Source organism: Nomascus leucogenys, chromosome 5 (genome assembly GCF_006542625.1).
Source record: "Nomascus leucogenys isolate Asia chromosome 5, Asia_NLE_v1, whole genome shotgun sequence".
Classification (NCBI taxonomy): Eukaryota; Metazoa; Chordata; class Mammalia; order Primates; family Hylobatidae; genus Nomascus; species Nomascus leucogenys.
The window spans coordinates 47,340,193-47,364,226 of NC_044385.1; the positions used below are offsets into that span (position 1 = coordinate 47,340,193).

Below are 24,034 nucleotides of genomic sequence, written 5' to 3' on the forward strand. Positions count from 1 at the left end.
CAGAAGACTAAATTTCCCATTATCTCATCAATCTTTAACACTGTACGTACCCCGACCCTAGACTCTAGTGTAGAACAAGTAGTTAAGGAGAGAGAGATTAAAATGGTTACTCATGCTGATGATACTCAAATGCAAACATCAGTCTGGCTTAATTATGCTAAAAAAGAGGAGACAAATATTTGAGTGCCTACTAAATATCAAGAATGTCTTGGTATTTTCACATATAAGGAATTCTCTCAATAAGAGGGGAGATATTTGTCTAAACTTGGATCAATACTTTCAAGAGAAATGAAGGTATCTCAGGCACTTCTCATTCAGGAAGCGAAGAGAAATGAAACCAAGGGAAGGTGGAAGAATATAGGACAACTGTACAGTTGCTCCGTTTTTTTTTTTTTTAAAGAGATGGGAGTCTCATCATATTGCCCAGGATGGTCTTGAACTCCTGGCCCCAAGTGATCTAGATAATTGTTTTGTTTTTATAAGGGAGGGTCTTTTCTAACAGTGGGCTCTCTGATTCCTGTGAGACAGCAGCATTTCGTGTTCCTCCGTTTTCTTCATTGGATGCATTACAATTAAACCTGTGCCTCATTAAGGAAACTAAGTATGCACTAATGATGGGAGACAAAACAACAGGGCTTTTTATTTTATTTTTTTTAATGGTAACTCCTATCCACTCCCCATATTTTATATAGTCCCCATGTTTGTTTGTATTTTTTTGTACAGAGAGGGTCTTGCTGTGTTGCCCAGGTTGGTCTCGAACTCCTGACCTCAAGTGATCCTCCTGCCTTGGCCTCCCAAAGTGCTGGGATTACAGGCGTGAGCCACTGTGCCTGGCTGAGTCCCCAGGTTTTATCCCATGTTTTCTAACAAAAATAAGAAACAATGACTGCTTGACAATGACAGCTAATTCCTCCTTTCTTCCCCATCTGGATGTGTTCACAACTTTCTATCATCCAAATTTAGACAAACTAAAAATAAAAACCTACACTTTGTGACCAAAGTCTTCCTTGATTAGCTGTTAACTGCTTTTCATTTGGACACAGGAAGGCTAAAGACTAGGCCATGGGAGGAGTGACTTACTCTTTAGTCAAACAGCACTGATGCAGTTGTCAGCAATGCCCCTGTGACTGAGGAAAGTATTGGTTTACAAAGTTTTTAATATTTTATGGTATAATAACAGTGAATCATATTAAAATTCAGGTGTAGGCTGGGTGCAGTCGCTCACGCCTGTAATCCCAGCACTTTGGAAGGCCTAGGTGGGTGGATCACCTGAGGTCAGGAGTTCAAGACCAGCCTGGCCAACCTGGTGAAACCCCATCTCTACTAAAAATACAAAATTAGCCAGGTGTGGTGGCGCATGCCTGTAATCCCAGCTATTCAGGAGGCTGAGGCAGGAGAATCGCTTGAACCTCAAAGGTGGAGGTTGTAGTGAGCCAAGATCATGCCATTGCACTCCAGCCTCAGCAACAAGAGCAAAACTCCATCTCAAAAGATTCTGGTGTATTATTATTATGACCTGATATCATTCTAATATTAAGCTCTGTATTGTTGCAGGTAAAAATAAAACTAGTTTTTACCAAGTAAAATTTATACTTAATTCTGCATCACAAGAGTCTAATTCTTAGTGTTAAAATGAAGTTTTCTCTGAAAATATGTTTACCTTATACTTGATATGCTATCTAACAGAGAAAAATAGTTCTTTGGAAATGCTCATCAAACAAAAACCTATAGCCTGTGCAAAATAACATCAAATGTACTGCTGAAAGATCAGTTTTGCATCAAAATGGTCCCTGACCATCACATTATAAAGCAATAGCAATAGACACAGAACACTTCATAATTCTTATCTAGGTTGGGCAGGAGTAGGAGGGAAGGTCTAGAAAAATCAGATACTCAAATTTCAGCACATAATTATTCAAATAAAATTTTAATGATTTCAGTTCCTGAAAATGTAGTGTCATTAAAGGTCATTTCCTGCTAAATTTCAAATTACAGATTTGTGGGCCATTCCTGAGCAGAAGCATCATATTCTACTAAATATTCAGCTTGTTAACTAAGGTAACCGACAGTATCATGGCAGGAGGTGAGAAGGAACAATGATCAGCTCATAGCTAAGAAAAGGGAAAAAAACAATAACCAAAGCAAAAAAACAAAGCTACAGATATTAGTAAAATAATAATACAATCCCAAACATCCACCTCTTAAATTACCACAAAAATAATACCAATAAAGTTATAGCAAATACAGTCTTCACAGATTTGAGTAACTTTATTTGCATTTTATAGTGATTCTTAAGGCCTATATCCAATGAAACCATTTTAAAAGCTCTATGATGAGTGGAATTTTAGATGTCTATTACACTTTTCTTTTAAAAGAAAAATGCTTAAATTTCAGAATGAGCAAGATTCACTTTTGTAGGTAGAGGCCCTGCTTCTTCATGATCTTCAGTTTTAGATCTAACAACCACAAGAGAAGAAGCTGGATATCTGTTTAGCTTTTGTTCATTCATAAACTCCAAGTCACCATAGATACTCAGCTTCTGCAAAAGAAAACCAATGTACATTAGTAGTCTGGATAATTAGGAACCTCTCCAAGTTAGTCTTTAAATAACAATTTAATTTATAAATAGTTGGTAAAAAAAAAATTCTATAAACAACTTTAAGAAAGAAGAATGCTTTTTCTCAAAGTGTTGTAGATATGTGATTCAGCTCCCAATGGATGGCCAAAGAAAGCTGTTCCACGTCTCAAGTTAAAAATCCTCAGGAGTATAACAATTGGCTATCAAGAAAAACAGCTACGGATGCCTTAAGTGATCAAGTCCTTCAACATCTTAGCTCTCCTACCAAGTGGTAAAATAATTTGGTGCAAGTTTTTCTGCTCCTAAATGTTTTAGCTTAACATGTATGGAAAATGATAGATGCTATTTGAAAAGGCTGCGAGAACAAAGAAAATGCATGAAATGCTCTCACACTGATAGAAGGGTCTTCGTAAATATATAAAGTTCCTTAATTGTTACTACCATATACAAGAAGATACTAAAAGAATGAAAGCATAAAACAGAATCACTGCCAATGTCATAAAACTCATTGGAGAATAATAGTAATATCTAACATCTTTTGAGAGTAGGTAGACTTAGATATATGTATGAATGTCTCTGTCTTTTTTTTTTTTTTTTTTTTGAGACGGAGTCTCGCTCTGTCGCCCAGGCTGGAGTGCAGTGGCACAATCTCGGCTCACTGCAAGCTCCGCCTCCTGGGTTCACGCCATTCTCCTGCCTCAGCCTCTCCGAGTAGCTGGGACTACAGGCGCCCGCCACCACGCCTGGCTAATTTTTTGTATTTTTAGTAGAGACGGGGTTTCACCGTGGTCTCCATCTCCTGACCTCGTGATCCGCCCGCCTCGGCCTCCCAAAGTGCTGGGATTACAAGCGTGAGCCACCGCGCCCGGCCTTTTTTTTTTTTTTTTTAAAGAGACAGGGTCTTGCTCTGTTACCCAGGCAGGAGTGCAGTGGTGTGATCATAGCTCACTACTAGGCCTTGAACTCCTGGGCTCAAGTGATTCTCCTGCCTCAGCCTCCTGAGTAGCTAGGACTATAGGCATGCACCACCATGCCCAGCTAACTTTTCTCTTTCTTTCTTTTTTTAAATGATGGGGTCTTGCTATGTTGCCTAGGCTGGTCTCAGACTCCTGGCCTCAAGTGATCCTCCTACCTTGGCCTCCCAAAGTGTTGGGATACATGTGTGAGCCACCATGTATCTCTTAAAGGCAGAAAAGCAAAGTGAAAAGTCTCCACTAAGAAATGGCATGGGCCGGGTGCGGTGGCTCATGCCTGTAATCCCAGCACTTTGGGAGGCTGAGGCGGGCAGATCACTTCAGGTCAGGAGCTCAAGACCAGCCTGGCCAACATGGTGAAACCCGGTCTCCACTAAAAATACAAAAAATTAGCCAGGCATGGTGGTACATGCCTGCAATTCCAGCTACTCAGGAGATTGAGGCACGAGAATCACTTGAGCCCGGGAGGCAGAGATTGCAGTGGGCTGAGATCGCGCCACTGCCCTCCAGCCTGGAGGACAGAGTGAGACTCTGTGTCAAAAAAAAAAAAAAAAAAGAAAAAAAGAAATGGTATAGATTCTGTTGTTAATCTACTCACACGGCAACAAATCCCTGTATCCAAAAGTTAGAAACTGAAGTGCTGATATCACTGGTAGGACAACTGACTAGATTATAAAGCAAGAACTACACAGAAGTACCCGATACTGGAAAGGTGTTTTTAAAAGATGCTGAATAAAGAGCACCTTCAAGAGTTTATCAAAAGTGATACATGCTATCCTGGCTGGGTGTGGTGGCTCAAGCCTGTAATCCCAGCACTTTGGGAGGTTGAGGAAGGTGGATCACCTGAGGTCAGGAGTTCCAGACCAGTCTGGCCAACATGGTAAAACCTCATCTCTACTAAAAATACAAAAATTAGCTGAGCGTGGTGGTGCGTGCCTGTAGTCCCAGCTACTAGGGAGGCCAAGGAAGGAGAATCGCTTGAACCCAAGAGGCAGAGGTTTGCAGTAAGCCGAGATCGCACCACTGCACTCTAGCCTGGGCGATAGAGCGAGACGCCATCTGAAAAAAAAAAAAAAAAGTGATAAAGTGATACATGCTCTAACATGATGAACCTTGAAAATATGCTTAGTCAAAGAGGCCAGTCACAAGAGACTACATATTGGCTATCTAGGGCTGGAGGGTGAGATGGAGGTGGGGGTGGTGCAGCTGCTGCTGCTTGGGAGAAAATGGGGAGCAATTACTAGGAGTATAGATTTTCTTTCTGGGCTGATGAAAATGTTCTAAAAGTGATTGTCACGATAGTTGCTTACTCACACATGTTTCAGATGTGTTCTACTGGACTGTTGCCTCAGGGGAACAACTACCCTGCAAGGAGGTGCCCCAGTACCTTAAGCTTTTCCAGTAAGAGAGTAGCTTTAAGACAAGTTCAGGCCAGGCGCAGTGGCTCAATGCCGGTAATCCCAGCACTTTGGGAGGCCAAGGCAGGTGAATCACTTGAGGTCAGGAGTTCGAGACCGACCTGGCCAACATGGTGAAACCCCATCTCTACTAAAAATACAAAAATAAGCTGGGTGTTGTGGTGTGCGCTTGTAGTCCCAGCTACTCGGCAGGCTGAGACACAAGAATCGCTTGAACCCAAGAGGTGGAGATTGCAGTGAGCTGAGATCGTGCCATTGCACTCCAGCCTCAGCGACAGAGCGAGACCCAGTCTAAAAAAAAAAAAGTTCAGTGGTTGATGGGTTGGACATGGATCTGATATAGCAGGCCTCCTTAAAACTCAGAATTCACATGTGACCATTGGCTCTGGGGCACTGTGAAAGAAAAATGTTCACAACAACTCTACCTAACAACATTTAAAGATCTTGAAGCAGCAACCAGGAACTGTTTGATTTTATACATCAACATGAAAGAAGCCACTGAAGGGAGGAAGGAGACTGAGGAGATGTTGGTTAAAGGACACAACATTTCAGTTAGATGGGAAGAATATGAAGACACATGAAAATACTTTGTAAATTTTAAAGACTATATACATGTTAGTTATCAACATTATCCTGTCCCAGTTTCTAGGTACCTACATCAATTATATCACCTTAATAAAAATATTAAGTGTAATATTATCTTAATCATTTTTCATGTGCAAATCATATATTTAAACATCTTTATAGCCTATTAGGATAAGACAGTTGTTCAAGCACCATGTTAGGCACATGTCAATGGCTTATTATTAGATTCTAATTTCTGTCTTTTCTCTCTTTTTCTATGGTACTTTGGAGGCATAAGAAAACTAAAGCTTATTTCAGTTGGATTAGATGTTGACAGCCATTATTATTCTATATTTAGTTATATAAATACTTTTCTGTTCTTGAAAGCTAAGTTGAATAATCAAATTACAGCCTTTCCCCCAAACAAAAATCCTTTACCTTAACAGTTATATTTTTTGGGCCAGTTAAATTTTAATTACCAAGGAAGTCACAATGTCTTCCATCTCTTGTGGGGTTAGACACCAGAATATAACAACTCAAAATCAAACACTCCAGCATTTTTCTTTTCTTTTCTTTTCTTTTGAGACTCAGGGTCTTATTCTGTCACCAGGCTGGTGTACAGTGGCACAATCTTGGCTCACTGCAGCCTCAACCTCCTGGGCTCAAGTGATCCTCCCACCTCAGCCTCCTGAGTAGCTGGGATCACGGGCACGCGTCACCACGCCCAGATAATTTTTATAATTTTTCGTAGAGACAGGATCTCATCATGTTGCCCAGGCTGGTCTCAAATTCTTGAGCTCAAGTGATCCTCCTGCCTAGGCTTCCCAAAGTGCTGGGATTAGAGGCATGAGCACCACACCTGGCCAAGCCTTGCTGCTTCTAAAGCAGCACTGCTCCTTAATATTGTGGTAATTAATTTATTACCACAATATTAAGTGGTTCTACAAGTCTTCTCTCCGGCTGGGTATGGTGGCTCATGCCTGTAATCCCAACACTTTGGGAGGCAGAGGTGGGCAGGTCACTTGAGATCAGGAGTTGCAGACCAGCCTGGTCAATATGGTGAAACTCCATTTCTACTGAAAATACGAAAATTAGCTGGGCATGGTGGCGCGTGCCTGTAGTCCCAGCTACTTGGGAGGCTGAGGAAGAATCATTTGAACCTAGGAAGCAGAGGTTGCAGTGAGCCAAGATCCTGGCCACTGCACTCTAGCCTGGGCGACAGATGAGACTCTGGCTCAAAAAAAAAAAAAAAAAAAAAAAAAAGGCTTCTTTCCCATATATCCCCTAGAAACTGATGTCAACAGGTCTTTTCAGTCTTAGAGAGTCAGAAAGAGACACTTTACTCAAGCCAGTCAACATATATGTCACCACAGTAGTCAGCATCACAGAAAGCTGGGAACAACAATTCTTGCACTGCAAACCTGTAATTTTTATGTGTGCCAACCTCTACCACATTAAAACCACCACACCTTCTCTCTTTCTATTAGTAGAGAGGCCTTGTTTTTCCAGCTAAACAAATAAGGTGTTTAAAATGATATATCACAGGGCTCAGTCTTCAAATGGTCTAAGGGTTAGAATTAAATTTACCTCAGAGGGAACATACTGCTCCACAGCTGTAGCAACAGTTGCACAACAAATCCAAAGCAATACCATCACCGAAAGGACAAGAGTTGTAGTTAAAATCCACCCAGAGTTACTGGAAAAAAAAAAATCAACAATTAGTTATATTAAAATTTTACAAGAAACAGGAAATTCTTAATTAGTCAACCTTATGTACTTAGCTCAACAGTACAATTAAAACTTTGTTGGTTATCTTTGAAACTATTAAAAAACATAGAAGGAAATATTATACTAATAGCTATTACATTAGGTTGGCATAAAGTCTTTTTCCTCCACTTCTAATGTTTCTGTAACATGGCTATATCACTTTTGTAATAATAATAAAATCAGATATACTTGACTTTCTGCTAAATATATAAGGCAAGTGAGAGTGTTCTGTAAATTGTACACTGTTGTACAAATGTCATATATTATTTTGCAAGTTATTACGATACTTACTTTAAGAAAACCAATATACCAAAAAGTTAAGGTATAGAATAGGTAAATTTAAAATGATCATTTGTTTTATAAAATAATTCACAACAGGCTTCCAGAAGTCAGTTTCCCTAGAATACTTTACATATTCAATTTGCCATAATTTACTTATACTTCAATTTAAAAGAGCACAGCTATTATAAGGCATTCTGTAACCATTACAGCATATCTCAGTAAAGAGATAGTTATATTTTCCTTATAATTAAAATATGTTAAGATAGAAGGCCAGTTATGAGAATCAGCAATTAGAGATTTTTAATTTATTTTTATTTATTTTGAATTTTTATAGAGACAAGCTCTCACTATATTGCCCAGGCTGGCCTTGAACTCATGGGCACAAGCCATTCTCCCACCTGGAGTTTTTTTCATAATTGACCTATTAAGATTCAAAGAATAGGAAAAAGTCAAGCCATTTTTAAATAATTAAAAGTCTAACTCTGACAAACTGTGTAATACAGATAGTCCCTAATTTTCACACCTCTGCTCATCCAACACTGCCTAGTAAGAGATCTATACTTACCACCCTAACCACTCATTTGATAGTTTGCCAAGACTTGAACATGCAGTAAGCACAATCATTGTTTGTCAGTCAGCAGAAGAGGTGGACTTTGGAGAATGTATTGTATCTAAAAGCAGGGAACTCCCATATGATTCTTTAAGTGTCCAATTTAGAAAGATAATAGAGTAAAATATGTTTTTAATGAAAAAATACCCACTTTCCTCTCCATGTTCCAGCCCTAAGTAGCCTGAGTACTAAGGAATTTACCACAAAATGAGGATATATTTGATATCTAGATTCCAGTAGCAACTACCTAGGCCAGAAAACTGGGGCTCATCCCTTCTATCTCCACAACAAAACAATGACTAGATCCTACAGATTTTCAACTATCTCCATTATCTCCGGTTCTTGTCTACTGCCCTAATCCAGGCCTCATAATTTCTTCTCTGATTTACCAAAGTTCTCCAACCTGGTCCTCTAATCTATCCTTCACATAGAAGCCTCTTCTTGACACTTATGTTCCTGCTTCTCTCTATTCCTGTTTTCCCAGTTCAGTCAAATTTCGGACTCTCCTTATCCTCCATATATAGTAATGTACCCTATACACATTGAGCAGGAGGCCAATATATCCGAAAAAATTTTTTAAGTAAATCTTCTGCTACAACTAGCAAAAATTTCTACTCATCACTTAAGATATTTCTATCTCACCTGTCAATCCTCCCCTTGAAACCTCCGGTAGACTTAAATACAGTCCTTATATGCTGTGTATGAGACATGTGTAGGACTGTGTGTGTGTATAGCAATCATTATTGTCCATGTCTGTTTAGATCTGAGAACTCTTGACATCTTTACTAGGTCTCAACTCCCTAGCACAGTGCCTGGCTCCTCAAAAAGAAATGCAAGTGAAGAAAGAGTGACCTCAATTTCCATTCTGGAGACAAGGGTGTCTCTTTAACAGCTACGACCAGATTCCAATAACTGGCTGAGTGATTCTGTATGTAATCATGGAAAAATCACGACACTTTAGGAAGTAAACAGCTACAGCAGAATAAGATGAGCAGAAGATGTACAATTAGAAAAATTAGGTTTGAATTCTAACATAGTGACTGTATAACCTTGCGAGGAGTCAATTCACCTCTCTAAATCACCACCTACTTATCACAGGGTATTGTTCTAAAAGTCCAATGGGATCACTGAAGGGGAAAAAACATTTAAAAAAGAACACTTGAAAAAATAATAAAATTTGAGACAGTCTCGCTGTATCACTCGGGCAGTGCAGTGGCATGATCACAGCTCACTGCAGCCTTGACCTCCTGGGTTCAAGTGATTCTCCCACCTCAGCCTCTTGACAGCTGGGACTACAGGTGTGTGCCACCATGTCCAGCTAATTTTTTTATTTTTTGTAGAGATGGATGGGGTCTCACTATGTTACCCAAGCTGATCTTGAACTTCTGGGCTCAAGTGATCCTCCCACCTTGGTCTTCCGAAGTGCTGGGATTACACGCATGAGCCACCACACTCGGCCAAAAGAGTAATTTTTATCCAAATGTAGGATCCTATTATAATTTACATTTGGGCACAAAAACTTCTAAGAAATACATTTCTATAAATACATTATAAAGTTAGTTGTTTCACAAAATTACTTTTAAAGTGTTAGATTTAAAAAAACAACATAGAATATAATGAGAAAATGTTAAAGGTCAATAAATCACCAATAATATGCCAGGTAGTACAGTACTGAGAACTGCAACTTAAGATTAAATAATTATTTAGGTTTCACAGAACTATCAAACTGCAACAAACATCCTAAATACTGGAAAGAGAAAAACTGCCCTTTTTTGGACAAGCTCAAAACCAGGTTTAGAAATGAAAGAAGGATAAAATTTAAAGTTTAATCCTTGTTTACTCACATAGTCTTTAAACATTTTGCTTAGTAAAAAGTATTAATTTGTAAGGTCCACATAACTGTAATGATATATGATAAAACCTCTCAAGAAGCTGTTTCTGTAAGAAATTACGGGGAGCATGTGAAATTAGGGGGGGCATGTGAAATTACGGGGGGCATGTGACTTGGACTACTGCAGTTTTATACTTGAGACAGAACAGTCCACTAGAATGAACACACTATAAAGCAGTAACTTGTTTATCACTCACTGAAATGCTTGACCTGGTATCTGACACAGAGTAGGTAATAGTCAATAAGTGACATGGCCCACTATCTTTCTCCTTTTCCTTTTTTTGTGGGGGGTGGGGAGGAGTAAAATGTGGGGGAGGGATCATATCTGAACTCCTTGGAGAAGAGGAAACATGCACACTTTGATAAAACCTGCCTCTCATCCTCATAAGGCTTGATATAGTTTCCTAGGAGGACATATGGTACCCACTACTCTCACTTTCCCACTTTACCATTACCCTTAAAAACTCTTGGCACAGAGCTGATACTCCTTAGTATAGAATACAAAGCCCTTCTTAATCTAGAGTCTTTATCCAGCTCTTCTAGCCTCAAATCTGGCCATGCAGATAAAAACAAAAACAAAAATCTGATCCCTAAACCATTCAAACATACTATTTTATTATTTTATTTTATTTTAATTTAATTTAATTATATTTTATTTTTTGAGACAGTCTTGCTCTGTTACCTAGGCTGGAGTGCTGTGGCGCGATCTCAGCTCACTGCAACCTCTGCCTTCCAGGTTCAAGCGATTCTCCTGCCTCATCCTCCTGAGTAGCTGGGATTACAGGCATGCACCACCACGCCCGGCTAATTTTTGTATTTTCAGTAGAGATGGGGTTTCACCATGTTGGCCAGGCTGGTCTCGAACTCCTGACCTCAGGTGATTCACTCACCTTGGCCTCCTAAAGTGCTGGGATTACAGGCATGAGCCACCGTGCCTGGCCTCAGACATACGTTAAATTAAAGCTTAATTTAAATGTGTGGAGGAGCACATTCAACATAAATCAAGAGATTCTAACAAGAAGAATGCTCTTGTACTGTGAAAAAAACTACCTGCCTGGGTTTTATTCAAGTAGTACGCCTACAACCTTTTAAACAAACTAAAATATCTAATGTACAACTTTGGAAAGGAACAAGTAAAAAGGTTTACTTTTGAGGTGCTAATTTTAAAATAATAAAAAGTAATGTATCTCTCTGATACAAGCCAGATTTTATCTGTTACACACATAATAAAGAGGAATACATACAGAGAAAGGCATCTTAAAAAGCCATCACTTTCTCCATCTTCAAGAAAATTCCTGTGTGCTTGTGAATTTCTCATTTGCAGATCTGCTGAAATAGTAAGGTATGAGTTTATTATATCCTATATCCCAAAAGCTAGTCTCACATGACTACTTCTAGATATATACACTTTACAGATATCCAATTGTTTTTGTTTGTGTCATCTGATACATTTTATAATGTGTACCAGTTTCTCTAGCACATCAAAATCAAATGAATATTCTATCACATTATGAGTTTCCTGTTTTATTTTCAAATTCTTATTGATGCTTTCTGCTTAATTACATGTGAGCTTGGATTTGGTTTATTCTAATCTAATTACAGTTGAAGATGGTCTTATGTTATGTGCTATCATTATCTACCCACTCCCACCCACCAAAATAATTAGAAGGCTAATTAAATCAGTATCTAAAATAAGGTATGAGGAAATTTCACAAGGTGACCTCTGCTTTAGCTTGATGTTATATGTTCTTATGAGTAAAAATTCACTTCTAACATGGAAATAAAAATAGAATGGGGACTCACACTTTTGGCATTTTTCATTATTTGATCAATTTATTGGGAAATACCAGAATATTTGATTAGTTCATGCTCAAAAAACATCCTTTTAAGCAAACTACATGTTTTTAGAATAGTGATTTTCAAAGTGTGGCCCCCAGGCCAGCAGCATCAGCAAAATCTGGAACTTGTGAGAAATACAAATTCTCAGATCTTCTCCCAGACCTAGTAAATTAGAAACTCTGGAGGCAGGGCCCAGCAATCTATGTTCGAACAAGCTCTCCAAACTCTAATACACATGAAAATTTGAGAACCACTGTTTTAGAAATTATCTGTTTATGTTCCATCAGTGTAAAAACAAACATGACCAATTCTACTACAATCAGATTTGACTGCTAATGTTTTTATCTAAGCTACTTAAAATGAAACTTACAGGACATTTTGCTTAGAGATGATTCTCTCAAATTTGTAGGCTCCTGCTCCAAATGTGGTGCATACTGGATTTCTGGCTTAGACTAAAATAATAATGAAAGCAATTAAGTCATTTGTACTTCTTTAGCTTTTTTCAGTAACAAGTTCTAAAACACATCATCTCTTTAAACATTTAAATTGAGAAAAAGTAACAGAAATACTGTATAAAAAATAAAACACATTAACCACAATATATTTTAATTGCACTTCCTAAACATCAGAGCCAGTGCCTTGCAAAGAAACAAATTTCTGGCAGATTTATGTTCGTTTAACTTCCTAACAACTTTTTTTTTTTTTTTTAAAGGGAGAGAGGGACAAATCATGACATACTACATTAAATACTATATCTTGCAGAAATGAGTTCTAATTCTAGTTGATCAGGAGTAATTTATCAGACTGCCAAAACTTTTGGCTAAATACACATTATCTCTATGTCTTCTCATATGAAACATTCTATTCTTCCCTAAGTATGAGGAATCCATAAATTACAGCCAAACACTCCATACTTTTTACATCTTCTGTATAGTTCTGATCCTCTAGAATGGGGGTTTCTCCATCCCAGTTATGCTCAAAGTCACACAGACTTTAGAGAAACACAGAGCTAATCTCCTATCTAATGAGGAAAGAATGAGGGCTTCACTCTGAGAGTCAACTTATGCCTTGATGTAAGTAGCTTTAGGACACAGAACTTGTTCATGAATTTAAAGAGAAAATTCCTGTGTTTTACTTATTACCAAATTAAGTAGAGGGGACCCAAGGTTCAGGGTAGTGCTAAAAATCACATACCAGCCGTTCATTAAGCCACTTACTTAGCTACAGTACTTAAAAGGTTTACTTTATTACCTGAGAGGAAGACAGTGCCACAACATAAACTCTGTTGACTGGTAAATTTGAGGAATTCAACTACTGAATTAAAAGCATGGTAGGGTAGTATATGAGCCTTGGTGCTAAAGTGCCTTGGGTTTGAAGCTTAATTCTGTTACTTATTGGCCCTGCAACTGCAACAAGTTACTCTCACCTTCCTCATCAATAAAACAGGAATAATACAACCTCATAAAGTTGTTTGAAGATGCAAGATAATATATCTAGTACAATATAACCTCCAGGGAATAACAGTTACTATCACGTGGTAAATGATGAGATAGGAGACATTATTTCTCTAGGCAAAATACTTCTTCAGCAAGTTCTCTTATAAAAGTCATGAGTAAAAGCACTGTAAAAAACTAAAAATTATGTCATATTGCTTTTATCTGATATCCACATGTAATCATATATGGCCACTATTTATGTTCGAAGTGTATTAATTATTATCTCTTATATTTAAAAATTTCATTTTATCAATTTAACCACCATAAAATTTAAAAGACTCAAGAGTTCTAGTTACATAAAAACTAATGGCCTTTAGATTAGGCTTCTAATGGGCAAAGGGAAGGGTAATCAAATTGATGTCCAATATTTTAATGTAGGGCCAAATAAGTAATTATTATTTGATAATAAATATTTGTAAGTGACTGAGTATGGTTCTATGCTGAAACACTCATTTAAGACATATACATTTACTGTTGTTGGTATTTAGGTGAATCCATGAAGCTCAGCTGTCACCTGGAATATAACAATTTTTCCATCATCGGCTTGAAGATAAAAAGTCCATGAAGAGGTTATGAAGCTCTGTGCGGAGTCCATCATGTCACTCCAGAATGACCTCACCAGAGTTAGAGGAAAGAGTAGGTGCATTTTTGGCATCAGGGACATAAGCTAAAAATAAAATAAATAATGAGAAATATATTATTTTTATATATGTATATTCAAGAGAACAACATAATCAAGATTACTCAAATCCTTATTGAGACAGGATACAAACAATTAAATACATCTACCATAATCAATAGCATCAGAGTAAACTCGTAGTTATCTATGCAAATTATGGTAAAGCTTAAAAACCAAGGCTACTTTAATTTGCCACCAAACACACTTACTAGCTACCTGTCACCTCTATCAGAATAACAGGCTTTTGAATTAAGTCCAAAAATAAGAAGACTCTTACAATGTAATTAAATAAGGACCAACAAGGCCTTAAGGGTAGAACGGGAAGGGACAAATCATATCATTCTCATCTTTAATGCTTTCATCGAGAATAAATCATGCTATAATGAACATCAATGGAAAAGAGGACGGAAAAAATCAATCAGAAGAATATATACATAAAATGGTAGACATCTGACAACACAGCAGGGTGAAGGGAGTATTTATGGGCTGAGTTTATGTAGTAAGCTACTGATAAGATTTTAATGGCCCAGCGCAGTGGCTCACACCGGTAATCCCAGCACTTTGGGAGGCTGAGGCAGGTGGATCATGAGGTCAAGAGATGGAGACCATCCTGGGCAACATGGTGAAACCCGATCTCTACTAAAAATACAAAAATTAGCTAGGCGTGGTGGCGCACGCCTGTAGTGCCAGCTACTCAGGAGGCTGAGGCAGGAGAATCCCTTAAACCGGGGAGGCGGAGGTTGCTGTGAGCCAAGATCACGCCACTGCACTCCAGCCTGGCGACAGAGCGAGACTCTTGTCTCAAAAAAAAAAAAAAAAAAAAGGATTTTGACAAATGATATCACCTTTCCTCCAATTCTGACTTCTTGCCTTCTTTAGCAGCACTGGGCCTCTCTAAAGCTCAAGTGTGGGATGCCATTTACTAAACTCTAGGGATAGCTTTGGTTCTGCTTTTTTCATTTGTTTTTTTTTTTTTTTTTTTTTTTGAGACAGTGTCTCGCACTGTCACCCAGGCTGGAGTGCAGTGGTATCTATGGTAGCACTTGAGCCCAGAAGCTTGAGGCCAGCCTAGGTAATATAGTGAGATCCCCATCTCTAAAAAACATAAAAATAAAAAATGCATATACCTCTTAACTCAGCAATTCTAGCCCTATGATTTTATTCTACAGGTATACTCACAAATGTGCAAAATAGGTATCATTTGCAAAAGAAAAAGATTAGGAACAACCTACATGTTCACAAATAAGGGACTGCCTAAATAAATTATAATATATCTACACAGAATATTATGTAGTGGAAAAAAATTAGTAGAAGCTCTTTATGTATACTTGTAGTTACAAAATATATGTGTACATGCTTGTATATGCATAACATATCTGTATATTAGTAACCGTGGCTACATTCATGAGGGAAAACTGAGTGGCTAAGAGACAGGGGTGGGAGACTTTTCACTATATGTATACTCTTTTTATCTTTTGAGTTTGTACATGTGACTATTTCCTGTGCAAAAATTAATAAAATTAAGAAACTTTTCCCAGTATGTCTGGAGAACAGAGTATGAAATTCCCTTGTCAGGAATTTTAAGAGATGGCATTGGAGAAGTAATCAGGAGTAGGTTGTGATAAACAGTTTGGACTTAAATCTATATGTAATTGGGAGCTACTGATTATATAAGACAGGAGAATGGCATGATGAAATTTAGAAAAAAAATCTGGACACAGTAAAGGATGGAGTTAGAAAGGGTTAAATTAGAAAAACAGTTTGGAAGTTAATTTAAAAATACAGACAAGAAATGATTATCTGAGTTAAGGCAAAGGCAACTGTCCAATGGGAGTTGGGATGGAGAAAAAGAACTCTGAAATAATTCCTCTGAGCCTTGGTTTTTTCATATGTAAAATGAGGATAATATCTTCACTGGAATGTGAGAAGAAACAAAATAAGATTATGAACGTAAGCATAACTTTTAATAGTAAAGCATTATACAAAAGCAATTATTCAACTGACTTTTCTATTTGCAAACTAATTTTGTTTGCTGAAAGCCAAATATAAAACATAACACTAAAATAGGATTAAGTGGGTGATAAACACTTCAAGCAATACAAGTCAGTGCCATCTAAGCAGGCTAGTTTGAAAGGCAGTATTGTTTCGTACTTGTTCTTGTCTCAGTTCAGCGAATGGCAGCTGATTCTGGCAACCAAGATGGCAAGCATATTGCTCATCAGATTGGGAATATGCTTCTGTACATGCTGTAAGAGAAAAATAGTTAAATTACAAGAAATAAAAGAGAAAGGGAAAGAGGAAAGAAAAGGATTTGGCATTTTATTTAAAAAATTCTTATAATTAAGAAAGATTTCATCAATGTGAATTTCCAAATTTGGTAATATAGTAGTAGGAAATGTATCTTTAACAGAACTCCATATTGTCTCCCTCCTACAAGTCAAATGTTTTAGATACAAATCTATTAATTATACACCCAGCCTCTGGCCACATGATGACATTCATGTAAGAGGATCCTTGTGTGGTGGAAAATGCACTGGATTGGCATCCTGAAGATGCCGCTCAAAAAGGTTTAGTTCCATCATTTGTTGCTGTGTGTGACCTGGGCTGAGCAGTTTAACCTCTGACTCTTGATTTCTATATGTCTAAAATAGAAATACCACAACCTATTGCATAGGGTTGAATGAAATAATATATTTTAATGATTTATACAAATATAAGGTATTATTGTTAAGAACCAGATCACTCAGTTAAGAAGGGTATGCACATGGCAAAAGAAAAATAAAACAATCAGCCTAACATCTGAAAGTCTAAGAAAATTGAACTAGAAAATGTTCTACAGCAGATAATTCTAATGTTGAAATGGGTCTCTACCAGATATACTCGCATTTAGTTCATTAATTCCATTTCCTTCTTGTGATATAACATTTTACCACTATACTAATTTTATTTTTTCCCAACTCAGTAATGCATTTGTAATACACTTCTCAGAAGTGCTAGATAATAAACTGGACAGCATTATGCATATATAAAGATGATCAGTTAGGAGACTGGGCCACAAAAATACGGTTACGATAATCAAAGAAGACTGTATGTGAGCCATGGCATAGTGATAGGGGAAAAGGTGCCTCCTTCTACACTAATAAACACTGTAATGAATGGAGAACATGCCATTATAGTTATTTAAAAAGTTAAACGTCAATTGTGTCCTGATTACAGGTTCCTTTTATTAAACATATTGCTTTCAGCAGAAAGAAAAGTGGTTTAACAGATGACAAAGCCTCTGGCCACTTATTTTAATGGCCTGACCAATGAAGAATACGTAATTAAATACTGAGTCAAAGGCCTGATTCAGTGAAAAACTTGGAGATAAGTCAATGAACTTATGATTGAAAGGTTTAGGAAAATTATACTATCTGTGAAAAGGTAGTAATGAATTGTGAGTAGGGTAATTATACTGCATTTGTCCGACAGAATGCTTGGTTAAACAAAGGTGTCCTATTCATAGCAGAAAATAAACACTGTCTCAACAAACAAATGAAATTTAAAGCCCATGAAATTTCTAGCAGCAGCTACTAAAACTCTCAGATCCATAATAATTACAATATGTTAGATGACTAGTTTCAACAGTGTGTTTGCCATTTCCTAAGGAAAATACTTCAAAAGCTTATCACAAAGAAAACAATGTTACATACAGCTGATGTCGTTAGCATAGCATCTTACCAGATTCACATTCCAATTTAGTTCGATTTAAGTCAATTCCATCATCCACAAACTGACAAATTGAAAACAGCCTGCAACCTCTCTGACATGCGTACAACTCCTCTTCCTAGGGAGTTCAAGAACAGGAAGGGTTACCAAAAAATAGTATTTTTTTTCCCTCATGGGAAAACAGGTTAGGAAGAAAGCAGTTAGTAAAGTTTATTACAAATTGTCCAATAAGTTTCATAACTGAAAGAAAAAAATGATAGGAGCCAGTTGATACTCAAGACCTTTGCCATATTAGTTCCTTATTTTAAAAGCGATACCAAGAAAAAAGCCTAGTAGGTAAAACCACCACCCTTTTTCCATTTTCTTTGGTTACAATCTGTGGGGGGAAAAATTAAAAATAAAACTAATAGTGACAGGCCAGATGCAGTGGCTCACACCTGTAATCCCAGGGCTTTGGGAAGCTGAGGCGGGAGGACTGCTTGAGGCCAACAGTTTGAGGCCAGCCTGGACAATACAGCGAGACCCCGTCTGCACCAAAACAAACACACACACAAAAATAACTGGGTATGGTGGTGCGCACTTGTTGTCCTAGTACTCAGTAGGCTGAGGTGTGAGGTTTGAGCCCAGGAGTTTGAGGGTACAGTGAGCTATAATCACACCACTGCACTCCAGCTTGGGGTACAAAGTGAGACCCTGTTGCTTAAAAAACAACAACAAAAAACACAACGGTGATATAACTAGAACTTTAACAGCGATAGGAGTAAGCAAGTACCCTAGGACCAATGGCATACTTCTGTCATCTCCATGTTTATATGAATCACCAGGCTTATCAGGAAAAGTATCAGACTAGCTTCACATGGCGAATGGTGACACGAGGGCCTGATAAAGTAAGGTATACATCTATAAAAATGTTTATATGAAGGGATTTTTTAAAACTGGGCTTACATTAAATGAAAACATGGGAGCAACAGTGTGGTGTATGGGAAAGGACACTGCGATCAGCCAGACCTAGATCAAACCTTTTGGGTGAGTGCATAAGTTTTTTTACCTGTCTAAGAATCTCAGCTTTCTCATCAAAAAAGGAGAGAACAGCCATTATCTCCAAATTGCTCAATAATTTGGAAGCTATTTCCAGTACAGTGCCTGGGATGTAGAAGGTGCTTAATAAATGGTAATAGTGTTAATAGATTTTTAAAATAGGAAACAATTACAGGCATCAATGTGTATGTGTGAAAGCTTAAGATAGGATGGACATCTAGTTCTTCATTACTGTAAAATATTAACTGCTTAATAAGACTAATGTCTTCCGCAGTTTTTCTTTGATAAAATAAAAGTATTTTAAAAAAGCTATTGCATATAGGGGAGCCCCCTCAACTTACTGTGTGATCCACTGTGTACAAACTGGCAGACACCTAATAAGGAAACAGCATGTGCATATACCAGTTAGCAACCAATGGAATACAAGGTATGTATTTCTTTCCAGCAAAAGGATTAGTAAAATTTATGCAGCAGCAACAATCCATCAAGAAGAAATGGCTGCAGTCTAATATTAAATATACTTTATCATACAACTTTGAAGGTAGCACACTTTTGGACCTCAGTTCCAGCTGCATTTATTGTTAAGATGAAATTGAAATAATTTTAACAATTAAGATAAATTTCATATCTGAGTAGCTTTTGCAGGCTTTGTAAAACAAAGAATTATTTTATGTCTTTGGAGCACCACATATTTCCTTATATTGCACAGAGGAAGCATAAGCTCATTAGTATGAGCTATACCACGTGCCATTTCATTCTCAGATATGCTTTCCTTTAATAAGTCATCCAGTACCAATTTCAGAAAACCACATGGCATGGTGAAAAGAGTCTAGGTTTCAGGAATCAGCCCTGGTGTGAAGCTCAGACTTGCCACTTAATTCTGTACAACCTTTGGCAAGTTACTTAATCTAATTCCTCAGTTGTAAAATAAGGACAATACTCTTACATCAATCCTAACTACTATTCATTTATTTTCTACTGCCTGTATAATTGCAGAGTGTCAATCTTCACTATTAGGAGAATTATATATTTATATCTACAATAGCATTACCATTATGTAGTACTATCTAATAGACATATTTAATGAACATCCACAATGTGCCAGGCACTGTGTTAAGACTTAACAAATTATGAAACATCTGGTATGGAGCAGGCACTCAACTGGTAGCTATCAAGAATCATATCTTTATTCTAAGTATTTCATGTTACATATACAAAAATAATGATTTCAAGTAAATATGTCATGCCCTATGTATCCCAAATGACTGGCAAGCTTATATAACATGTATCTCCTCTGATTTAGGACACAATAAATGGTGCTGCCACTATATGAAATACTAGCTAAATTCATAATTAGAAGGTCCCTCAATGGTACTATTTAGGCCAGGCACCGTGGCTCATGCATGTAATCCCAACACTTTGGGAGGTCAAGACATAAGGATCCATTCAGCCCAGGAGTTTGAGACCAGCCTGGGCAACACAGCAAGACCCTGTTTCAATTAAATTAAAAAATAAATAAATAGAAGTTAAGTGATCAGCAAGAACAAACAGTAATCAAGGAGCTGGGAACAAAACCAGGTTTGTATGGTTCTAGAGACCACACTCCATTAAAAAATGACCAGCTAATTAGCTTTTTTATTAACATGATTTATGTCTCTTGTTTTTTCAACTGAGATAAATTATGCAATTGCACTTCTGTAGATAAAACATAGAATAATTTAAAAATAACTACTTACAAACAGGTATTCTATTTTCTTGCAACAAATAATTAGTTCTCAAAAAGTGTCATTAAAATGAGATTTCTTTTTTTTTTTTTGAGATGCAGTCTGGCTCTGTCCCCCAGGCTGGGGTGCAGTGGCGCAATCTTGGCTCACTGCAACCTCTACCGCCCGGGTTCCAGCGGTTCTCCTGACTCAGCCTCCTGAGTAGCTGGGATTACAAGCATGCGCCATGCTCAGCTAATTTTTGTATTTTTAGTAGAGATGGGGTTTCACCATGTTTGGTCAGGCTGATCTTGAACTCCTGACCACCCATGATCCACTCGCCTCGGCCTCCCAAACTGCTGGAATTACAGGCGTGAGCCACCGCGCCCAGCCTAAAACGAGATTTCTGTCTCGTTTTTCAAACTCTATGTGAGTTTGAAAATTCACCTACTTTCTTACAACACGCAATGCTTTTTCCTGGAGCACAAAGCACAGAGGAGAGCCAATAGAAATCAGTGACATAATTAAATATGTTTCTTTCTTTTTTTTTTTTTTTTTGATGCAGAGTTTCCCTCTTGTTGCCCAGGCTGGAGTGCAGTGGCGCCGGCTCACTGAAACCTCTGCCTCCTGGGTTCAGGCGCTTCTCCTGCCTCAGCCACCTGAGTAGCTGGGATTACAGGCACCTGCCACCACGCCTGGCTAATTTTTTTTTGTATTTTTAGTAGAGACAGGGTTTCACCATGTTGGCCAGGCTGGTCTTGAACTCCTGACCTGAGGTGATCCACCCGCCTCGGCTTCCCAAAGTGCTGGGATTACAGAAGTGAGTCACCGCGCCCGGCCTTTTTTTTTTTTTTTTTTTTTTTTTTTTGAGACAGGGTCTCACTCTCAGACTGGAGTGCACTGGCGACATTTCGGCTCACTGCGACCTGCGCCTCCCAGGCTCAAGCAAGCCTCTCACCGAGTAGCTGGGACTACAGGTGCTCGTCTCCATGCCTGGCTAGTTTTGCATTTTTTTTTTTTTTTCCAGAGACAGGGTCTTGCCATGTTGTCCAGGCTGGTCTCAATCCCCTGAGCTGAGGTGATCCACCCACCTCGGCCTCCCAAAGTGCTGGGATTACAGGCGTGAGCCATCACACCCGGCCGAATATGTTTAATGCAAGTTTATTAATAGGAGGCAGCATAGTGTAGCCAGTTTTAAGCTGAATTCCTACTCCACTATTTCTTGGGTATGTGACCTTAGGCAAGTCTCAATTTCCTTAATTTTAAAACCCTACTTTACAGGGTTGTTGTGAGAATTAGGGATAATGGTATGATAAATCTCCCATCACTCTGGCTAACAGTGGAGTCTATATAAATTTCAAGTCCAGGACCTATAGGGAGCCAGATGATTTGGAGTTCTTTGTGAGAAAAGCTTTAATAAATAAGTAAAAATAGTTTATAGATATAACACCAATTGTTAGAAAATAGTGGACATTATTAAAGTACCTACAAGTTCCAGGAAGGTATCATTTCAAATTATTTGATTATTCTCCCAACATTCTGGTTTATACTACAAAATTGCCAAGAAAATCTCAAAAAAGGAAACAAACCCTAGAACAATAGAAAGTAAGTCTCAGCCCAATTCCAGGCCAAATCAATATTAATGAGCTTCTTCATACAATCCTCTTAATGATGAGAAGTTTACAAGAGGTGAAGAAAAATAACGTGGTTTGAAGCAGTATTCGTTGATTTAAGTCTGAGGTTAAAATTTCTCACTTCTTTCTCGATTGTTACATAAATCTCTGGAAAAATTTAGTAGAGTCCCCTCTCCCACGCTTTTTTTGAAAATTGATAATCTCCATTCAGTTTAAAATCCAGCCGTAACAAAATCTGAGAAGTGCCGGCACTTAGAACTTCTCATTTCAAAGACCTGAAAGCACTCGCTAATATGGAACATCCTAAGCTTCACTGGAACTGTCTCCGTAGCCACTCCAGTTTTAGAGAGCAAGGAGGTCCAGCCATAATGGTTAAGCAAATAGCATAGAGGAGACGAAGGAAAAACGAAGAGGAAACCACCAGCAACATCAACAAAAGCTCTCATAAAACAACGTGGGGGAGGGCATATACTCAAATCATACATGGGAAAGGTATGGTGGGAATCATCAAGCAATTTAGAATGTTGAGTAAACAGAGTTCTTAGGCTGAAAAACCAACGTGACGAGGGTTAGGTATGTAATTAAAAGAAAGGGGGGAAGCATAAAGAGGAGGGCCATTCCTCTCCGTAAGCTGCGAACCCCCTCCTGTCCACAGTCTCATTTCTTTACCCACTCCACGAATTCCCCGCTTTCTGCACTGAGTGGTCAGTTTCTGGTAGGCAGACACCTCATTGCCTCTTCTCTAACCCAGTCCCTCTTGGCAGCGTCTTGGACACCGTAACTCAACATAGGCAGGCAGCATTCCTGGGCGTCTCGCTACTCCCTGAGCTGCCTTCGTGACGCTTTTTATACGACAGTGGAATCGTCTACTTGTCTGACTCCCCGAAGACTGCGCTCCTGGACCCGAGAGGCGCTTAGTAAACAAGGGTTATGAATCAATCATTTGTGGACTCGCGTATCTGCGCCTCCCTTTCTACAACCCCCCCCTTACGCTCCTTAAGGGGAGGACCCCGCATTAATCATCCGTATCCTCCTCTATCCTCCTCCGAGTGCTCGACTCCCCTGCAGCCCGGCAAGCTCCCAGAGGAAAGGGATCGCGTCTTTCTCATCTTTGTGTCCCCCAGCCTATCAGAGGGTAGCGCAGGACAAACTTCCGGTAATGACAGCAGGAATGGGGTGCAGGCAGGATTAGGGAGGAAAACAGGAGCCACAGACGGGAGACAGCGGTTGAAGGGCCGATTTAACAGCCAGGTTGCCAGAGCTGACATAGGTGTGGGGAGCCGAGAAATGGGCTGCAAGGGAAGGGTCGCAGCCCGCTCCGGACGGGCCCTACCTTAGGGTAGGTGTGCAAGGGGTAGGTCAACTGACAGGCCCGGTGGCAAGACGCCGTATCACCCAAGACCGAGTCAAATGCTTCAGCCGAAGCGGTCCCCGAACCTCCGGCCAAGGCCATGGTCAGCAGCAGCAGTGGCGGGAGCCCCAGTTGGGTCCTCACCCAGAGGCTCCCCTTCGGCGCCGCCATCTTGTTCCCCTCTGTCACAGCAGCTCAGCTTGTTGCTGTTTTCTTGGAAGGGTTTCCTCCTCCTTCTGGGACCAGCCCCCTTCTCCGCCCCACCAACCGTTGCTTCCGCCTCCGCCGTCACTTCAGTTCCGCCCTGACCCGCCTGAAACTGCCACCTCCTGCCCCACCTCTGGGACTACCAACTTCTCCTAGGCTGGCGTGAGGAGGGGAATTCAACCATCGCGAGCATTAGCGCGAAGCGGGGCCGCCTGACTTCTTCCTTTCGCGGGGCAGGCCGGGGCATATAGTTCTTCGTAGGCGGGAAGCGCACGGTGCTGTCAGGAAAGTTGGT

At 39.1% G+C, this 24,034-nt stretch overlaps 1 protein-coding gene across 2 annotated transcripts; it reads right to left on the reverse strand.

The window, feature by feature from the left end:
* Window positions 1-1,908: 1,908 nt before the first annotated feature.
* Window positions 1,909-23,978, reverse strand: TMEM59 (transmembrane protein 59). Of its 2 annotated transcripts, none has more exons than XM_030813016.1 (8): window positions 23,515-23,978; window positions 17,819-17,924; window positions 16,250-16,344; window positions 13,934-14,086; window positions 12,294-12,375; window positions 11,329-11,410; window positions 7,122-7,230; window positions 1,909-2,539 (listed from the first exon to the last, which is right to left on the reverse strand). In XM_030813016.1, the coding sequence occupies exons 1-8, from the start codon at window positions 23,701-23,703 to the stop codon at window positions 2,384-2,386; spliced, it is 972 nt and encodes a 323-aa protein (XP_030668876.1). In that variant the 5' UTR covers window positions 23,704-23,978; the 3' UTR covers window positions 1,909-2,383. The 2 variants fall into 2 exon arrangements, with proteins under 2 accessions (XP_030668876.1, XP_030668875.1); XM_030813015.1 differs by having other exon boundaries at window positions 11,329-11,413.
* Between the last annotated feature and the right edge of the window lie 56 nt (window positions 23,979-24,034).